The sequence below is a fragment of the Schistocerca cancellata genome, chromosome 3, assembly GCF_023864275.1.
Source record: "Schistocerca cancellata isolate TAMUIC-IGC-003103 chromosome 3, iqSchCanc2.1, whole genome shotgun sequence".
NCBI classification, from domain to species: domain Eukaryota; kingdom Metazoa; phylum Arthropoda; class Insecta; order Orthoptera; family Acrididae; genus Schistocerca; species Schistocerca cancellata.
The window spans coordinates 384,693,908-384,714,414 of NC_064628.1; the positions used below are offsets into that span (position 1 = coordinate 384,693,908).

At 38.8% G+C, this 20,507-nt stretch overlaps 1 protein-coding gene across 1 annotated transcript in view; it reads left to right on the forward strand.

Annotated features, from left to right (window-relative positions):
- The window catches only part of LOC126176322 (putative sodium-coupled neutral amino acid transporter 10), an 81,451-nt gene that overhangs the window by 48,823 nt on the left and 12,121 nt on the right, over positions 1-20,507 (forward strand). The window contains exon 10 of the mRNA XM_049923472.1: positions 9,122-9,465. Coding sequence (XP_049779429.1) covers positions 9,122-9,465 — 344 coding nt within the window. The remainder of the gene's footprint in view (positions 1-9,121; positions 9,466-20,507) is intronic.

Genomic DNA, 20,507 nt, shown 5'->3' on the forward strand with positions numbered 1-20,507 from the left:
AAATTTGTTGTTATAAAAAATATTGCAACCCAAAATAAAGAAGACATGTATAGTTACAATAATTCATATGTTGCTATTAAGAGCATTGTTATTTTATATTTGTTATCTAATGAATGAATTCATGTCCCACTGGTTAGAGACTGTTGTAGTGCCAAGCCGTAGGTGAATTGAAGTAATTTGCAAAATAGTCTCTCACTTCAGTACCTGAAAAGTCAGCCTGTAACCAAGACAAGAGACTCCTTCCAGCAGACACTCCCATCTTTTCTCCTGACAAAGTTATGAACTACACAACATGATTTTGCAGTGTCATCTGCTAACTTTGTTTGGATGGTGAAAGGTGTTCCAGTTATTGGCCAAAATGTCAAAAGTACATTCCAGCAGCCTTTGAGCATGACTTATTCTGTGGTTGCACACACATTGTTTTATGAATGAGTTTCTTTTAGAGTAGGTCTGCCCTTTCAACAATCTTTGATTTTTTGTTGGATGAACCCAATAATTATGTTTGTGTTGTTTACTTCTCACTCGAAGCAAAAGAGTGATCACACAAGAAGTTTCAATGATATCTGTTGGGAAATTCATTTAATTTAATGACTTATTTATCACTGCAACAGATTTTTTTGTTGCCACTACTAGAAATCACTGGTTGAGGCAGAGTCTTAGGCTGTGTCCTACGTGAGCAACAGAAGTGAGCAACTTCTGGATACGTGACACTCCAGCGACAAGCAGCAGCATCGGGCGAAAAGCTTGGGCGTACTGCGTGCGAGCGACCGTGTCGCGCTACAAGATGGCTGCTTACAGCAAACCAGCTGTTTCTATAAATCGGCATCCCTAACCTGTAGAATACTGTAGCTGGAGAGTTAGGCTACAGAATTAGGTTTACTTAAGAAAATAAAGTGAAAAGGAATGCCGTGCATGAAATTTACAAAGGGAAGAATCTCCATGGAGAATTTCATCATGAACTACAAAGATCACCAGACAAATTCTTCGAATACACATGAATGAGCAGAGGAGCATTTGACTATCTCATCAATACATTAAATACGAATGTTTTTTTTTACATGAACAAGAACTTTTAACAGCCAATAAATGCGGAGGAATGATTACTACATGGCTAACTATGCTAAATACAAATATAAGTACACAGATTGTTACCAATGAACGAAAGCTAGCTGTGGTGTAGGGGTAGTGTATGCAGTTCATGAGAAGTGTTGGGAAAAGCTTCTGGGTTCGATTCCGGGTCATTCTTACTTTTTTACTGACTCAGTTACAGTTCTGTATACTAAGTTTTATGTATACTGTTTACGCTGCATCACTAAGTATATTTTTTAGGTCTTGCTAAAGAACTTGATCTTCACACCAATCCCAGTATATCACACACATTTAATTCTTAATAAATTACAATGAACCATGAAATTTTACAGATATTTGATGTTGCGAACGTAATTCATCAGCAGTCATTGTTGAGGCTAAGTGTTTTAATTACTCTAAATAGTCTGTAATTTTGGTGCAACTCATTTTTTGTTCATGTTTTGAGCATCATTCAAAGGCACGTAGAACATTTCTCTAATCTAATTAGTTCTTTTACACAAATCATTTCATAAAATATTTGACTGATTTCTTTCATTTTTTAATTTCAAGTTTTATTCAGAAAGCATGATCTTACTGACTCCTCGTTTGCCTTCCTAACGTACTTGATTAGAAGGAAGCCTTTTTGACATTTAAATACTGCACCAATGTATCTTTTTATGTGCAAAATAGGTAGGTCCTGAACAGATGAAATTTTTGACACTTCATTTACATAGCTTGGCAGCAGCTTTTCGTGAAATATTTCAATTTTTCCTCAGCTTATTAATTAAGTTTTCATTAATTACCCTGATTACTTTCAAGCAGTTAAATATTTTCATGCCAAACTAGACCTCAAGCTGGTCACTTTGATACCCCGTTTACCTGTTTCTCTCTCTTCGTTTGACTATGAAAATTTGGACAAAACCTCATGGTGTAAGTTATAGGGAGTCTTGTTTCGCTCTGCTCACGCATTTACAAAAATGTATCAAGTGTTAATCATATGATAAAATAGTCCTTTCTGCGTGCTGTCATTTCCAAAATTCGTCGTTTTGATATCTTGAACCTTTTATGAGATACGACAGTTTTTACGACCCTTGATTCCAGAAGCGCAGGAAAGGTTTGGATGCACCGCAAGCAACCCATCCGCGGATATAACAACCAATACCTCAAGAATTAAAAGTGATATCATTCCAGTCTCAAACTTTAAATACAATTTATATATATTGGTTACATTTCATATGCAATAACGTATGGCCTTAAATGAACTATATGGAAAGTCTACACAGTGTGATTTTACCTCTGCAAATTCTTAAAAATTTCGTGCAGCCATGTACTCAACTTCGTGCAGCACAGTAACTATGACGAATAACAAAAATAAATTCAGACCTTTTTCTTTTAAAGATATCAAGCTATAGGTTGAGGAAGAATCAAATTTTTTTACCAAATAGTTTTCTTAAAATCAGATGTTAAGTAATTCATATTTGCCGTTGCATGCACTCCACTGCTTTGCCGAAAGACATGTGGCTGTCGCTCTCTGTCACGCATGCTGCAGCGGCAAGATTCAAACACATTTGAATTCAAACGTTGTCAGTTGCAGCGGGAGACAGGCAGCGATACAGGTGTCACTCACATAGGACACTTCCTTAACTACATCTGCGGTTGTGTTTTGTCGCCTGAAGCTGTCTCGCTTCTGTCGCTCACGTAGGACTGTTGCTCATGTAGGACACGTCCTTAATGTCGTGTAACTATGTACACTCCACTGCCAGGTCAAAGATTGATTCTGCTAACACGCCCCTAGGCCTCAAGTGCATTTGTATAGAGGTGGGCAGGGATGGGCAGACAGGTCATACTCAGGTGGTGAGGCAGTTGGACCGAAGCCTGCAGGTTTATAAGCCTCAGTTGAGTGCCCTTGGGCACACTTCTGACATGGCTATAGTGGCTAATGAGTTAACGTTGCAAACAATCCTGTTGGCAGAACATCTGCAACTGAGCATTATAGCAGAGGTTGAAAATACTGCTTCAGTTGTAAATTACTTTATTTTCATGCGACCAGTTTCGGACTGTTACAAGCCCATCCTCAGGTGTCGTAGTTGTGCTGTGGCCCCGAGCGCCGCGTGTACCAGGTGCGGTGTGCTGCCTATGAGCACAGAACAGGGTAAATATACAATTATAAAACAATTATTGCTATTTACAACTGACATTGCTGCAAGATCCTGAATACTCTCCAGTATTGGGTTGTGACGATGGGGCCTCCCTGCAGTTTTTTTCCCTGATCAAGAAACATTGCCGTAACAAAATGTTGACACAGACATGGACGTCATATCAACAACTTTTTTGTGTAGCTTAGGAAAGTCTTCTAATTGCAGATCACAGTACCATTGTAACAGATTTGTGCTGCCGTAATACCTGTCCTTAAGCAGAGTGACGTGTTGTAAATCTGTCACTTCCTAATTGCGTTTCCAAATACTGTATACAACATCTGGTTAACTGAAAATATAGTGCTAAATAATTTCATTTTGTTTTCTAGACCACAGTTCTTGACCTTTCTCAGACTCTGACAAAGTTGCTATGTTTTGTTGATAAATGACACAGAATGTCTAGAGATGAAGGTCATTCGGGAAAGAATGTGTTTCCTGTACCAAGCTGCCTTTCAGATAGATGTAATTTCGTCTTGAATGCATCAGTGTTGTTGCTTACATCAGTAATCAGTAGATTCTTCCCATGATCTGTCATTTTTAAATTATTGTCAAATTGTGTGTCTGTGGAGTATTGTGTGACTGGAATCATGGTTTCCCATCAGAAAGGACACCATTCATAGTAATTGATGGGAAGTTATCAAGTGAAACAGAGGTGATATCTGGCATTCTTTAAGAAAGCTTTATAGGCGGTCTGCTGTTTCTAATTTGTATAAATGATTTGAAAGACAATCTAAACAGCCTTCTTAGATTGTGTTCAGATGTTGCTGTCCATTACTGTGTAGCAAACGCATCAGAAGATCAGTATGAATTACTAAATGATGTAGACTAGATATCTGCATGGTGTGAAAACTGGCAATTAATACTGACCAATAAAAGGTGTGAGGTCCTCCATATGAGTACTATAAAGAATCTATTAAATTTTGGTTACACAATAAATACTACAAATTTAAAGGTAGTCGATTCAACAAAATACCCAGGGATTATAATTATGAATAATCCAGTTGCAACCATCAAATAGAAAATGTTGTGGGGAAAAGTGAACCAGAGACTTTTTTTTGTTTGCAGTGCACTTAGAAGTTGCAACAGATCTACTAAAGAGACTGCTTGCCCTTCCTCTGCTAGCGTATTGCTGCATGGTATGGGATCGTTGCTGTATACAACTGACCAAGAACACTGGAAAAGTTCAAAGAAGGGCAGCCTGTTTTCTATTATTCTGAAGTAGGGAAGAGAATGTCACAGATGTGATATGCTAGTTGAAGTGACAATTATTAAAACAAAGGCATTTTTCACTACAATGAGATCTTTTCACAAAATGAAAATCACAAACTTTACCTTGAGAATTAGATAAAAATCGAGTGCTGATATTTTTATTTTATATTATATTTTTTCACAATTTGTGATAAATATTTGAAGATGTAATAGAAGATAATTTTACTTTACTGTGTAAAGAAGTTGTACTACTTTTTGAGCTTCCATCACACCCAACCTTTCTCATCACACTCAATCTTTCTCTTTTGACTGTGCAGTATATGTGGCACAAAAGTAGTAAGTCTGATTGCACTTGGAGGGGGGGGGGGATGTCATGTGAGTAGAATAACAAGATTTCCAGTATGAAGAAATAGCAATCCAGTTGCATTAAAAAAAAGAAAAAAAAAAGGAAAAGAAAAAAAAGAAAAAGCTGCTTTTAATGTTTCTTCACATTAACATTTTTAAAAAACAGCTACTGAAAAGATGGACTCAAATCTAAATGATTTGAGGCAAAATGCTGACGTAATCGGCACTCACCACTACCAACAGAAACTGCAACATTTAGCTTAAGTACACAATTTTGACACTACAACAGCTAGGTCACTGGCAATGGCAGAAATGTAAAAACAATGAAGTCGACATGAAGTGTTCCGGACAATTTCGATATGTGATAAAACCTAACGACAGACCCATCTTTTACTGTGCCACGTACATGGAGTTACCATTGTTAGCTAAGTGGTTATTGCCAAGTGTGGACATGCATTGTTTCCCCTTTCAATTCTTGCTCTGAGAGGGAGACACAGGCTGCTAGCTTGTTGATGTGCAGAATATCTGATTATAAATCAGTAATTAAATATACAGCTCTAAAACCAGCAGTATATTTAGATATGCAGGTGATATTTCTGTAGGCAGTTAGGTTGATATTTTTTCCGTCAGTATATTGATATATTGATACCTTTTTCGATACATCGGTTGGCGATAATAATATTTTTTTACATATTGATTTATCGGATTCCTGATATTTTTAAAAATACCGACAGTCCTACAATATGAATAGGAAAAGATTTTGTTGTAGGCAGAAATGCCCATTGTAATAAAATAAGAGAAATTGAAATTTGCACAGAAAGATTCAGGTGTATTGTTTGAGAGTGGAATGAATTGTTTGAGAGTGGAATGGCCGAGAAATAGTCTGAAAGTGGTTCTCTAAACATTCTGCCAACCACTTAGATGTAAATAGCGGAACAATGATAAAGATGAAGGTTTAATGATGTGCCATTATCAGTGAGAAAGGCTGTGTGCATGCTACAGAATGAGGCTTTAATGCAGTAAAATAATGCCCCTTTGCGGGTAGCTGACAACATGCATCTGCCCCAGTGAGCGATCTGATGGCCCTCAACGTATTTCTCCAAAATGCCATTTCTTGCAGGAATGCTAGTCCAGCAAGGAATGCAGGAGAGCTTCCGTGAAGTTTAGAAAGTAGCAGAGATGTACTGATGGAAGTGAATTTATGAGGGCAGTTAGTGAGTCATGCCTGGATAGATGCGTCATCAGCGCATAGCCCTCTGGGATGTTTCAGTCTAAAACCTTATGGTTTTGTTAGTGTATCTCATGCTTGTTTACTTTCAGTGCACTACGATTAGATTGCTTATGCCAAATAGTATGCACCTGAAGAGTTTCATTGAGATGTGATTGTTGGTTTCAGATTAATAAACATCTCACCTGTTTTGCAGGCTTTCAGCATTTCTTGATCTATGCTGTTTTTCTACAATACTCCTCTGAAGTTGTTACTATGTGCGGTGGACTGCTCAGAAATCTATCCTGTGCACTTGATGATCATGACTAATAATGGGTGTCATAATTTGGATTAATGTCTGTAAAGAAACTCCAAAATAAAGCAACAATTAAAGTAATGCTGGAAATACATCAACTTACCAGCAGAGAGCATGCAAGCAACAATGTGTGGAACTATTATATCTGTAATATTAGTAGTTTTTCTTGTTTTGTAAAATATAATGTAATAAGCTATAGTTTGTACCACCGGTAACTCATAAAGTTACACTGTGCAACAGCACAAATTGATTGTACTTGAAAATGTCATACTGTCAACATTACAATCACACATAATAAAATGTAGACAATCTTAAGCAGATGTGACTAAGTTCAAATTAAACTATGGAGCAAGTGTTCCTTCATATGGAAGAAGAAAAGGAAGTTTTCTCGAAATGGAACTCATGTTGGTTTAAGCTGGGAACTTATCCAGAGAGTGAAGTTAAAAGAGAAAGAGGGGGACCAGTGAATGAGGATGAAAGGGAAATCCCCCGCCCCCCTTTTACCCATTAGTCTGCTGTATCACCTGTGTCAGTATAATTAATGTCTTTCTCACTTAATCCCTGAACAGTCCTGGTCCTTTCATATTTTCTTGTCTTCTGCAAGCATTTGTTGCCATTTTGCTGTGCAAGTCCTTATAGAAGTGTAATGCATTTTTTAGCACCCCCTTAGGTGTGGGAACAGAAGAACTACAACGTGGGATGCAGCATTCTTGCCAAAATGTGTGAACTTAAGGCATAGGGGGACCAGAGACATGTGGATTAGGAAAATTAAGTTACTGATCAGATTCAAGCACAGTGCAGACACACCAAGATTGTATATCATGGTTAACAATAAGATTTATTGGAATCAAATGCTTGCATAAAATAATTCACTGACGTAACTTATTTTGATGTATCAGTCATTTTCAATAACACTGAAAAAAAATTAACAAAAAATTGTTTCAATATTTGGTGTAAAAACAAGTTACACTGATTAAAGTACATGGAAATGTTCCTAGACTGTGAATAAGGACTAGTACAAGATTATATGAAAATTGATTACTGAACTGTGTATTATTAATTTCGATGTTCAGTCATTTTGAAAACTATTGAAAAGATGATGTGATGAGATGAGATAATCATGAGGTATGGAAAGGAAATCCTCTAGCAGATACAAAATACTAAGCTACATAATTAGCAACATAAAACACCCAAAAACACCCAAATTTTTTGATAGGAAATCCACTTTACAAAAGAAGAAATTGCACAATGAGTAAAAGATTACTGTAGTTTAGCATATTATTTATCAGCATAATTAGAGTGTAAGTGTTCTTGTAATACACGTTTTCTTAGTGACTGATGCATTTCAACATGTCTAGCCTCTGAAAAATTTTATACAAATATTAGACTGCAATAAACTGATGGTGCCCAAGTTAGGAGGCACAATGGTTAAGATGTGGGACTCTTGTTGGGACGAGAGTGTTTCAAGGGCTTGCCCAGCCATCCAGATATTGGCTCTCCATGGTTTCTATAAACGGAATATAGCAAATGCCAGGATGCTTCCTTTGAAAGATACACTACTGGTTGCCTTCCCCATCATTCCCCAGTCTAGTGTTTTGCCCAGTCTGTAAATGACATCCTCATTGATGGGACACCAATCTTCCATTCTCATTGTTACTGACAATATACTAATAGGTAATAGAAGAGGAAATGGGGAGGGGGCGGTGGAGGGAGATATTGGCAGATTTCATTTCATTGTAAACTGTCCTTATGTCTCTAATACATAAGAGTTCTGCACAAATTTTGTGTCTCTCGCATCTTTCTCCAACATTTTACACATTATCCCTCTCATCTCACCTCATAGCTCTAGAGGAAGAAATGTTCTATTCTGTAAGCTTGAAATTTTGTAAATTTCAGTGTCATATTTGTCTGCTCTACTCCAGAAAATTGTTTCATTAATTTGCAAGCCATCTCATGTTTGGAAAGAATACAAAAAATAATGAGGTATGTGGTATATCACAGATTTGGAAGGTGCAAAATAATTGATGATGTGTAATACATTTCAATTTAAGGGTCTGTATTGTGTATATAAAAGAGGGCCCTTGGTCACCAGCAAAGACAGAAAGACAGACAGACAGGCAGGCAGCCAGTCAGCCAGTTAAAGTCAACAGATGGGGATGTTCTGGGAGGTCCCACAAGCCCCCTTGTACTTAAGGGACAGGCCGGATGGGCACCCTTGATGTGTTTTTGTCTGCCAGTCAATTTAATAGTACAATGGAAGTGCCATTCGAAGAGCTCATGCAATAACTTTGTGGTCTGTATTACCTATAACAAAATTCTCTGTCTGCAATGTAAGAATGCTACTTACAGTAAAAAAGACATGTCAGGTTGCAGACAGGCACAATTATAGGACAGATTGAACCAGAAATGTAATACTTAGTCACAAACTTTCCTTCCAAGCATACTCTAATAGCCAGTAAATAAGACAAGATCATAGCATTATGTGTGACCATCAATCATTAACACTGTCTTCTGACATTGCATTGAGAAAGAGAGAGAGAGAGAAACAGCATAAATTTCAATGCTGAGCTTGGTAACTAAGAAAGAAAACTAACTGCTACTCGCAATTAAATTTTATTACTTCCTAAAGCTCTGCAATGTATGAAATCCATCACCGCAAAGTTAACTTGCAGTGGAGCACTAACAAATTGATCAATACTTAATATAGATTCCTGTATAGGGTTAGCAAAATTGTGTTCTATTGTGTGTTACATATTTGTTGTTTTCAATGACTCTGATCAGTTGCAGGTGAGGTGGCAGACACACTGGCAAAGGCACAGGCTGCTGTGGATCTGGCAGCTGCTGTCAACAATAAGAAACCTCCCGAGGAGCTGGTGGTTCCAGATGCGAAGCAGCCGGCTGTCGAGGCGGGACCTCCAGCAGCTGATGTGCGCCGGGAGCTGCCAGTGCCCGGAGCCCGCCAGGAGCCTCCGGTGCCCGTCGAGCCACCTGCTGCACCGGCAGAGGTGCCGGTTGCCGCACCTCTGAAGGCAGTGACAGCTGGAGCGCCAAAAGAGGAAGCCGCGCCAGTGGCAGCTGTCCATATGGATGTGGCACCAGCAGCAGCAGTTGAGGAACCGCCAAAGGTATTGCGTGCTGGCGGATAAGCCAAATGCCTTAAATTTACACTGAGTGAGGTTATGCAGTTGTAAAACACTGAGTTTACATTTCAAAGAACAAAATTTTAAATGTGATTCTTCAGTTTCTCCCTGCATATTTGCTGATCGAACAGTCCACTGGTGTACTGGCAATTCACAGGGTCCGACAGGCACAATATTTTGGGGATCAGACTGTCGCCATTGTCAGGTGCACTGATGAACTGAGCTCCTTGAGCTCCTGAGGGCACCGACCGACTTATATCCCCCCCCCCCCCCCCCCCCCCCCCCCTCCTCTCGTGAAACGTTCTCACTGCAGCCCATGCCCACAGTTGTGTGTCGGCAGTCGCAGACACAGTAGTGTTGGTGTCTGTGGTAGCTTTGATGCAGGTGCTCTGACAGCCGTAGTCGCCAGATCATTTTGTTTGTCGGCAGTCTCCTTAAGTAAACTCATTGCTGGATCCCAAGCCTTGCTAAGATTATAGCCGCAATTTCAGTTGATGAGATCAACCCTGGTGGGAATTTCTGTGGCCTCTCTAATAACGTTATCCCAGTATTTGGAAGTCTGGGCAGGAGATATGTAAGTCATGTGTGCCTCTGGTGTTCTCAACAAAGATCTTCGATGGTGTGCACTGTTTCTCCAATGTGTCTTTTCACATTGACGAATAACCTGATATAGGTCTGCCTTGCGCAAACCGAGGTAATCTTTGATGCCTCCCAATAATGCTCTTGTTTTATTGGGCAGGCAAAAGACATTAGTTATCCAGTAAGGTTTTCCATGGCTTCACTAAATTGCATTAGGCTAATGCCAGGTTGGTTCCTGTGAGAAGGACATGGCTAATTTTCATTATTCCTTATTAGTATGCATGTTTATTTGCAGTTAGCACTTAAATGCTTGGCAGAGGACGTACAAAGTCGCTTTTAAACTATATCTTTACCGTTCCACTTTTGAATAATGTGTAGGAATAAGAACAACTCAAATCATTCTGTGTGAATACTGATCTGTCTTATTTTATCATGATTATCTTTCACCATCTGTAAATGGAAGGAAACAAAGTATTTTGATACTTGGAGGAGAAAATTGTGGTTTGGAATTTCATGCAATTGTTTCACCACAGTGAAAACTAGCTGTCTTCGATAGTGTGGTGTGCATACTGTAAGACCTTCGGTACACACACCATCAGATTATTTGACTTGTCGCTCTAGCGAAGTAGGCGAGTGTCAGCAGTATGTCTCGTGGTCTTATCGTGGCGTGTTTATCTTCTGCCGTTAGGTCAGACGATAGAAATGCCACTTGCACGCTTAGAGTAGCAGATTGACGGTGGCCAACTTTAAGCAGAAATTGATTAATTTTCACACACATTTATTTAAAAAATAAAAAAAAATAGAAATAACTTAACTTGGTTCTGGATGCTGTTTACAATTGACAATCTGAAGTTCCTTTGGTCTTGGTACGTTAATCTTATTCTCACTTATCTCTGATACTTGACAAAGTGGCTACCGTATTTACTCGAATCTAAGCCGCACTCGAATCTAAGCCGCACCTGAAAAATGAGACTCGAAATAAAGGAAAAAAAAATATTTCCCGAATCTAAGCCGCACCTGAAATTTGAGACTCGAAATTCAAGGGGAGAGAAAAGTTTTAGGCCGCACCTCCAAATCGAAATAAAGTTGGTCCATTGTAATACGAGACACAATTTAGGTAGAATGAAAGATGATACAGCTACAGCAGTTTGGTTCGAGTCGTAAGCTTAGCAGTTAAGCTTTACCAGGTAGCCATTGCTATGCGTCAGGCGCTCCGTCCGTATTTATACGGGTACCCTTCCTTTTTCACGTGCTTCGTCTGGTTTGAATCGATTGCTTATTTTGCTTTGATCTGATAAGTGCCGTTTTCTTTGTTATAGGTGTTTATGTCACTCTAAGCTGAAAATGCATTACTGTACTGTGTCATGCATTGTTTATCGCATTCTGATAGTGCGTGTGTACGGCCTGTTGCCGCTTGCGGCATGACTTGCTTTTGTGCGCGCTACCGTCGCTTAAAAAAAAAAAAAAAAAAAGGAATCGTCTCATTAGCGAAACAATGGCAAGAGACTGCAATTTGTTGTTACTTACACTGCTGCTTTCTTTGATAATGATCAACAAGAACCAAATAATAGACTGCGTATGATAGAACATGTTCTGAACGAGAGTTAGGCGCAAATATTTCTCCGTTTGAAAATCTTTGCGGCCGCTTCTTTAGTACATCAAATTCTGCACAGAAATTAGTCATCTTATATTTAAAATCTAGTCAGTTGCCGTGCTTCATTTCTGACTATATCACTATTAGGCATAAGAATAATACGAATATAAACATGATACGATACGTATATTCTTCCGCGTTTGCTGTTGTTTCACTCTAGTTTCGTAGTTTATTAGGCAGACAGGATTTAAATGAGAGCAGTGAACACGAAAGAATACATGGCAAAATGTTTATATTCGTATTATTCTTATGGTGAAGAGAATACTGCATGTGATTCACATTTCATCAGGTTCCTATTAGCAACCATCTCTTCTCATGGGTAGGAAAAAACGTAGAGTTGGCCATATTGACAAACATCCCTAACAGTCTTGCCAATCGGATTTTCGTAGTACATTGAAATTCTGCTACATTCGAAGATGAACAATACGGAATTTGTATTTACTTCGTTGGACAATGTATGAAAATGCAGTGGTCGAAACTCGGGGCGGAGAAAAAAAAAAAGGTTTTGGCGCCAGTATTTATCTTTGTGCCCAATAAGCATGCTTGTGTAGCGCTACATATATTCGACGGCAGAAGTTAGTTGTGGCGGCACCTACCAACATTTTTCAGAACTTCCGCTTGCTTTGCACTCGATTCTAAGCCGCAGGCGGTTTTTTGGATTACAAAAACCGGAAGAAAAGTGCGGCTTACATTCGAGTAAATATGGTATTCATTTATCTTCATGGCTATGTACAGGAATATGATAATCTTAGTAGGCCCAGACTGAAACTTGACTACAGACTAATGCAGACTGGTACAGACTAATGCAGACTGATGCAGACTGACTAATCAGAGGTCTGTACACTTGTTATAATACCTCGGGCGTTCAGGTATCACTGTGCGAGTGTGATCCGCGAGGAGAATGTATGCTGTATCTAATGTTCCTGGTACCTACCACAGTTATTGCATGTACTTCTCAACACTTTCTGCTGAAACTGCCATGTTACCCTATTCTTGCCACTTACTGTGTGACATCTGTTTCGTTGTTCTGGGACATGTTGTTGTTCTCAAATGACTTTCATGTATGTCTTTGACTGATAAGCAGTTTTTCTACAGTACATAATATATTACTTTTTTGTGCACAATATTTTTATTCTGCATTGCATCCTGTACTGATCCATGGTAAATCACAAAACACCCAGAATCGTCATCATCATTGCACTGCTAGAAAGCCATACAAGATTATACACTGGACTTGCACACGTGTTAAAGACCGAACTGTCTGAAGTTAAACATTTCAGTTATTTGATCCAACTCTGAAGTAGGCCACCCTTCAAGTCTATTGTGTCTGATGCTTACGGTGGTCGCAGCACAACTGACTCGAAGATCAGTACTGCTATAATTTTGAATTGCTATATCTTTGTAAACTTTTGTGACTAATCTCTTTTAAAATGTGATATCCACTTATTACTGCAAAGTGGTTTTATTACAGACTAGCTGTTATGCGCAGCTGTGCTTGCATTCAGTAGTTTTGTTGTGATGAGTGATGGTGATGAAGTAAACATTGGATATGCACTGGGCAACTTTTGTGCAAGTGTTGTCTTCATCCCACTCATGCATAACCTACCTCATTTAAAGATGTTAATAATACTTTTAAAAAAGGCAGGAAGGTTGTTATAGAAATGGAAAAATTTGAAAAAAAAAGTAGAAGTTGTTATAGAAACAACTCAGTGTGGAACAACTACTCAGTTTAACAGACTTTCGTAAGACTCTGTGAAAAACAACTATTCTTACTCACCTTGTTGATGATTACTTTTAAAAAAATCAGTAAAAACATTCATTGCAAAAAGAATCATGAAAATAAATAAATAAATAAATTGCTAAACAACTTTTTAACTCATGACTATACTATCAAAATTAAATTAAATACAAAAAAAAAAAATTACAAAATTTATATTATACACTGCAAAATGGACACCTGATTCAAGGAATCAAGTTGGACACTAAAATAAAATGTTGACTTTCTAAAATTATTAAATTGCAGTAAACTGAAGAAGGAAGAAAATAGATAACCTGTGGTTAATTTTACAACACATTGCTCAAAAGAATTAGGGGAACATGACTTTAGGCATCTGCCATACTCCATTGAGCAGTTAATTGTTCGTTTGTCTTTTTTTACAATAATCACAGTACTAAAAACCACAGAATAATACACAGACACTTCTTTTCCTTTTAATACAACTTCCAAGGTGCGACTGGCAAACACTTGTCGTCGTCTGACACAGCTCCTGCCTTCCCGCGATAAACGGTAATCCTGCACACACTGACATGTTTTGTGCAGTAAATAGGCTCTCTCACTCACTTATCTTTGAAGTGTCACGTGTTCGAGGTGGCAGAAGGTCAAGTGGTCCCAGAATTCACATGTAAATTCTGTGTTTGGGTAAGCATATCTTGTGATATGTGCACCATCCCATCTGCAACCTACCCAGATCGCAACTATCCCAACACATGATGATGCGTCATGTGCAACGATATAGCCGAGTGGTGCACTCAGAAAGAAAGGCCACACCATCTCAACATGCTTATCATATCCGTGATACACTCTCCCTTTTGTACTAATAGCATGTAATGAGCTGCTCATTGTTGAGCTTTTTGAATGTCCTCTGTCAGTACTACCCGGTAATGAACTTGAACTACACAGCAACAGTCATAGAAGAGGGCAAACAAGCGTAGTGTGGGTAAGAAGTTGAAGCAAGGATATCTCCCATTTGCGTAGCTCAGAAAAGCACAAGTACTCTTAAATTACTTACATTCTGTCTGGGGATTACAGTTAGATACAATTAGGAATGGAACCGATCATATAGAAAATGTTGTGTTGAAGTTGAACTGAAGACAGTGTTATATTGGCAGAACATGGAGCAATGTCTTTGTTGGCCATTGGGGCTCAGGTCTAAACAGGGCTCATCACTGAACACAATTGTACTCCAGTCAGTGAGATTCCAGGCTGAAAGTGTGTCTGGAGATATCTTGGACAGCAGAGGGATGCCAGCCCGACAGCCAGGAGTGTTGGTCTGGGGTGTCATTTCTTTTCATAGCAGGACCAATTTGGCTGTCATCCATGGCACCCTTACTGCACAGCAGAATATTGACAATATTCTGTGTCCTGTTTTGTTGCCCTTCATAACAAGCCATCCTGGGCTTACATTTCAGCAAATAACACCCGGCCGTACATGGGGAGAGTTTCTACTGCTTCTCTATGGACCTGCCAAACCCTACCTTGGCCAGTAAGGCCACCGGATCTCTCCTCAGTTGAAAACGTTTGCAGCGTTATGGGCATGACCTTCCCACCAGCTCATGATTTTGATGATCTAATGAACCAGTCGAACAATTTGGCACGATGTCTCTCAGGAGAACATCCAAAAATGATGTCAATCAATCTCAGGTCGATAACTGCTTGCATAAGGGCCAGAGGTAGACTAAAGTGTTATTGACTTGCTTAAATCATCAAACTTTCCTGAAATTGTATTAATTTGCCTTTCTGCACGTACATCATGTCTACCAGTTTGCATCTCATTGGGATAATTCCTCGATGGTGTGTCATTCTTTTTTGTCTTAGAGTATATCTCACACACATAAAACAAAGGGAAGAGTCGTGATCCTTTGAAATAACTACACTTCCTCAAAGCTGTAATCATGACATGTTTTGTAAAAAAAAAAAGAAAAGAAAGATAGAAATGGACAAGTGTAAGTAGGACACTCACTCAGGGTTTCGTAAAAATTAAATTATGTATTAGATAGTTTAAGTATAGTTGTTTTATGAGTAGGTTTGCTAGTATCAAGATAATTGACATAAATGGCCATATCTTATACCTCTACCTGTTCCTGAGTAAAAGGGGCAGTAAAGGGGGCAGGCAGATGGATTTTTAAAGTGATCCTGTAAGGGTTCTGTTTTTACCAGTTGAGGTATGGATCCATAAAAATGGAATTGAATGGTGGTGATGTTTTTAGTAATATTGCAGGAACATTTTTGAACAACAGGAAAAATGACCACTGTATTCTTTGAGCTCTACACAAAAAAATCCAAAATGCGACATTTTGCTAACAGATTGTGGCAACGGAATTGTGCACCGTGATTTTATTTACTTTGTCTCCATAGTGCCACTTATGATCAATTGCAATGGTATGGGTGGGACATTTTGTGCATCCATTCTGAAATCCAAATAACACACCAAATAGATTGCATCTTTTATTATGTTGAGGAAGGATGTTGGTGGAAAACTTTTGCGTATGATGGTGGTGGTGGTGGTGGTGGTGGTGGTGATCTTGAGGTAAGATTGTAAAATTGGTTGAGAAGTCAAGTAGGACACATTTAAGGTGTTGGCATAAAAAAGGAGGTACTAATTCTTACATGATGTATGGACATCTGTGCTGATTGAGTGCTTTTTAAGTTGACAACGTAAATGAAATAAATGCGGAACTATGATCCATCAGAAATATTTTCTGTGCTTTTTATCTTTACTTTCCAGGCAATCTTGATATTTATGGCCATTGTCTTTTTTCCTTTTCATCATACATATAGGATGGGTAGGAGAAACATTCCTTATTGTTCAAATATAATATTTATCACATACTGCATGAGTCAGTCACATTATGTAACTATCTGTGTGTAATGTTGCGAAATGATGTAGGGTAGAATGAACACACAAAGTGAATTGCAGGAAATGTAAATTGTGGACTTCAGTTTGTTTGAATAGTTCGAGGAAAGTGTATGAAGAAGGCTGTTCCAAAGCCGGCCCATGTGGCATGGTGCTCGTTAGCCCACCAGAGGGCCAAGTGACCCTATTGTGCACATTCTGCACATGTTTGAGCCACTTGGCCACCCCTGCCAGGCTAGTACGGTCACATAGGCTATGGCTCGGCTGTTTGACTGCCCATCCACCGACTGTTTGCATAGCTTTGCCGACTGCCACCCATGGGTGAGCTCTTGAGCTGGAACTACGTGATGTACAGACTGCTTGTGTGACCCATTCTTGAGTAGGCCTACTGCTAGAGTGTTTGTGTTCCCACCAGGTTGAATTAAAGGAAGACATCGAAACAGTTCAGGGAAGTGCTGCTGGATATTTTACTGGTCGATTCAGTCTGTATGAGACTGTTATGGAAATACTCTGTGAGCTTAGATGGGAAATGTTGGAGAGAAGAAAATGATCTTTTGTGGACTGGTGTTGGGAAAATTGAAAGAGCTAACATTGCGATGGACTGTAGAATGATTCTGCTGACACAGAATAAGGTGGATTATGGTTTTTTACAGATGTATATGAGAAATTGTTTATCCATTGCTGAAGCCACAAGTGGCTAACAACTAGCATTGATACAAAGTATCCTCTGCCATGCACTGTACAGTGGCTTGCGAAGTATTATGTAGTCGTAGATATATTCCTCCATCAGATACTCATTGTATGCATTCATGATGAAAATTACCCAGAATCATAATTCAGTTCAGGTACAGGGTATCTGTTGATGACGCAATGGTTCAGTCTTTCGGGGAGTCATCTCCTTTGTTCCTAAATAATTCGTAATTCTTAACCAGAAATTTACATGCTTTATTATACAGGCACATTTGTTTTTGATATATCTTAAAGGGTAACACATGCTTAAAAAAAAAGACCAATATTATATGTTACTGTTTGTATATTAATTTAAACCATTAACTTTTCCTATTTTTGTGTTCGCGCTACTTAACAGTGATGTTGCTATTGGCTGACTGCACCATCCTATATTATGAATATGTGCTGTCATTGGCTGGAGAGATCACATGACTTGAGCTACAACTGGCTGACAAAAGTGCATCACACAGTGCAATTTCGATTTCAGTGCTTCTGAAGCTACCATGCTGTATTCGGTGGAATTCGTATGTAGACTTTCATGATACAAAAATATGTGGTGTACATGTTGCTGCACAACAATGATCTTTCCAAAATCATTGGGTTTTGCTGGGTTTGCATTGGGTTTTGATGGGTTTAATTTCCTAAAGTGTCAAGAAGTTCTGTGCTGGTGTATCAAACCTTTAGCATTGATAAGTATTACAGCTACAAGGGAAAGTACATTGTCATTTAACATGGAAAAAAATGTACTTTCACACAGCATATAGTGTATTTTTAATCCGGAAGAATCTGGGAATGTTTTTCTCTTCTCCACATGTGCACTCTGTTATAATATGAAACATAACTATGTTAACATCACAGAAAAAGACAAGATTATACAAAATTTTAAGTAGTGAGAAGGCTGTGTGAAGACCAGGAGAGAAAAAGGAGGTGAGGCTACTTATATGTCAGACTATTTTTATGTTACATTTGTGGAGCTTAAGTTCTGTGTATTACAGTGCACAAATGCTTCAGCGATGAAAGTGTCAAGTAACAGATAATATGACTGTTTTAATACATGTGTGCTGGCAAAACGGAAGAATAAAGACATACGTTCATAACTGTGACACAGCATCATACCAGCAGTGGAATCTTTTTTAATTTGAGTTGGCCAAACTGAACATAGTTAGACAGGCAACTGTTTCACTCTCATTTCTGTCCCAATTGTAGGAAAAGGATAAGGTTGCTAGCCACAATAGAGGCACTGTGAAAAAGACTATTACACTGTATAGCTTTTGGCCAGTGCTTTCCTGAGCAAAGAAAACACACACACACACACACACACACACACACACACACACACACACACACACATTCACATGAGCAAGCACATCTCATGTGTCCAAGAAAGCTATAATGTGTAACAGTCTTTTCGTTGTGACTGTCTGGAACCCAATGGGTCATCCGTATGGTACTAGCAATCTTCCCTTTTCCTGATATAGTTGATATTCCAACCTGAAGTTTCCATTGTGTAATCTTAAATGATATGCTCAGTTACTTTGTGTTTGTTATTTTGTTTTGGACCACAGATAGCTTCTCTAATGACAACAAAAAATCAGAAGTCTCAGGAAGAAACTGGTGAAATAATCTAAGAAGGAGAATGTTACTTCCTCAGAATGCATACCAAAGTAAGAATCATACACTTCCAGTGTTTTGTGATTGCTACCGCCATTTTATTAGGCTCAACAGAGAGTGCTTATTATTCAGATTCTCAAGATAAGTTCATTGACTTACAGATTTGCCCCTCCGAAGCCCAAACCTACTATGTGCCACCACCATGTAAATGATGTATTCTCTTCAGTACTATATGATGATGTATTGTGACTTTCAAAATACTCAACATCTTGGACAGTTTCCAGCCTCTGGCCAGCTCTGTTTGGAACATAGGCCTTTCCATCGTCTTCTGTCTTACCGCCATCTCTCCATCTTCACCTTAGTCCAGTCTTTTCTTTTCTTCTAGACGCAGTCCTCCATTCCTTTCGGCCATCTGTCTCTCGGTCTTCCTTTCCTTCCAGTTTCATCTTATGTATCCTCCTCCATTTGCGTATCATGTCCATACCGTATCAGCCTTGATTTCTCTATCTCCTCCATTAACTCTCTGATCCTCTCATTTCTTAACCTGTCTATCTTTGTCAATCCAATACTGTTCCTCAAGAATTTCATCTCACTAGCTTGTACTTTGCTTTTCTTTCTTCATTTCATAACCCAGGTTTCAGGTGCATATGTCAGGATCGGGACATAGTATGACCGGTATATAACCTTTTTACTGATTTGGGGTCCATCCTTGCTCCATATCAGGCTTCTGACACTCTTTCGAAATGCTTCTACTTTTCTCACCTGCTCGTTTATTTCTCTGTTGTTTTTTCTATCCTCCTGTATCAGGCTTCCTAAGTACTTGAAACTCTCCACTCTCCTCAAACATTCCCCACCAATTGTTATTCCAGTTGTTCCTCTCTCCTTCATTCTTGTTGCATCCGTTATTCTTGTACTGTTCATTCCTATATGTCCAACTGCTCTTGTACTTCCTCCTCCATATTCCCCCAAATCATCAGATCATCTGCAAACACCATAGCTTTCATCTTCCTTTCACCAGTTACTTGTGCTACTGTACTCATTATAGCATCCATCACTACAATGAAGAGTAATGGTGAAAATGCACTTCCCTGCTGCAACCATTCTTCTGTTCAATCTAAGCTGATCTCTGTCCTCCCATTTTCACATGGCTCACACTTCTGTAGTACATTTCCTTATCCTCCAAATAATCTATTTTGCTACTTCTCTGTTCTCCAGGGCTCTCCACACTTTGATCCTACGTATACTATCATATGCTTTTTTGATGTCGAGGAAGGTCATTAGTAGCTCTATTCCATATTCATAGGGCTGTTCGTGCAGTTGTCTTACAGCAAAAATTAGATCCACCTTGGACCTTCCTGTTCTGAAGCCATGTTGCACTTCTCTCATCCCTCCTAATTTTGTCCGAATTCGTGCTTCCAAAATTTTCTCAAAAATCTTTGCACAGTGACTCATCAATGTTATCCCCCGATAGTTCTTTCACTCTTTTCTATTTCCCTTCTTGAAGATCAGGACAATTATTCCCTTATTCCAGTCTCGTGCGATCATCATCTCTCTCCACACAATTTTCGTTACTCGATATAGCCATTGTATCCCCACCTTTCCTGCTGCCCTCACCATCTCTACACTTAGCTCATCCAGACTTTCAAAATACAAAATAATTTTAAGCGATTTGTGGTAAGCAAGAAAATAAATTATTTTCATATTTTTATAGGTATTTAATACCCTATCATGAAGAAAATGTGTTTTTGTTCATGTAGTTTGATTTTACCTCTTTGGCTCCTGAATAGGATCATTTCAGCTAGTTTCCACCGTGATTCATA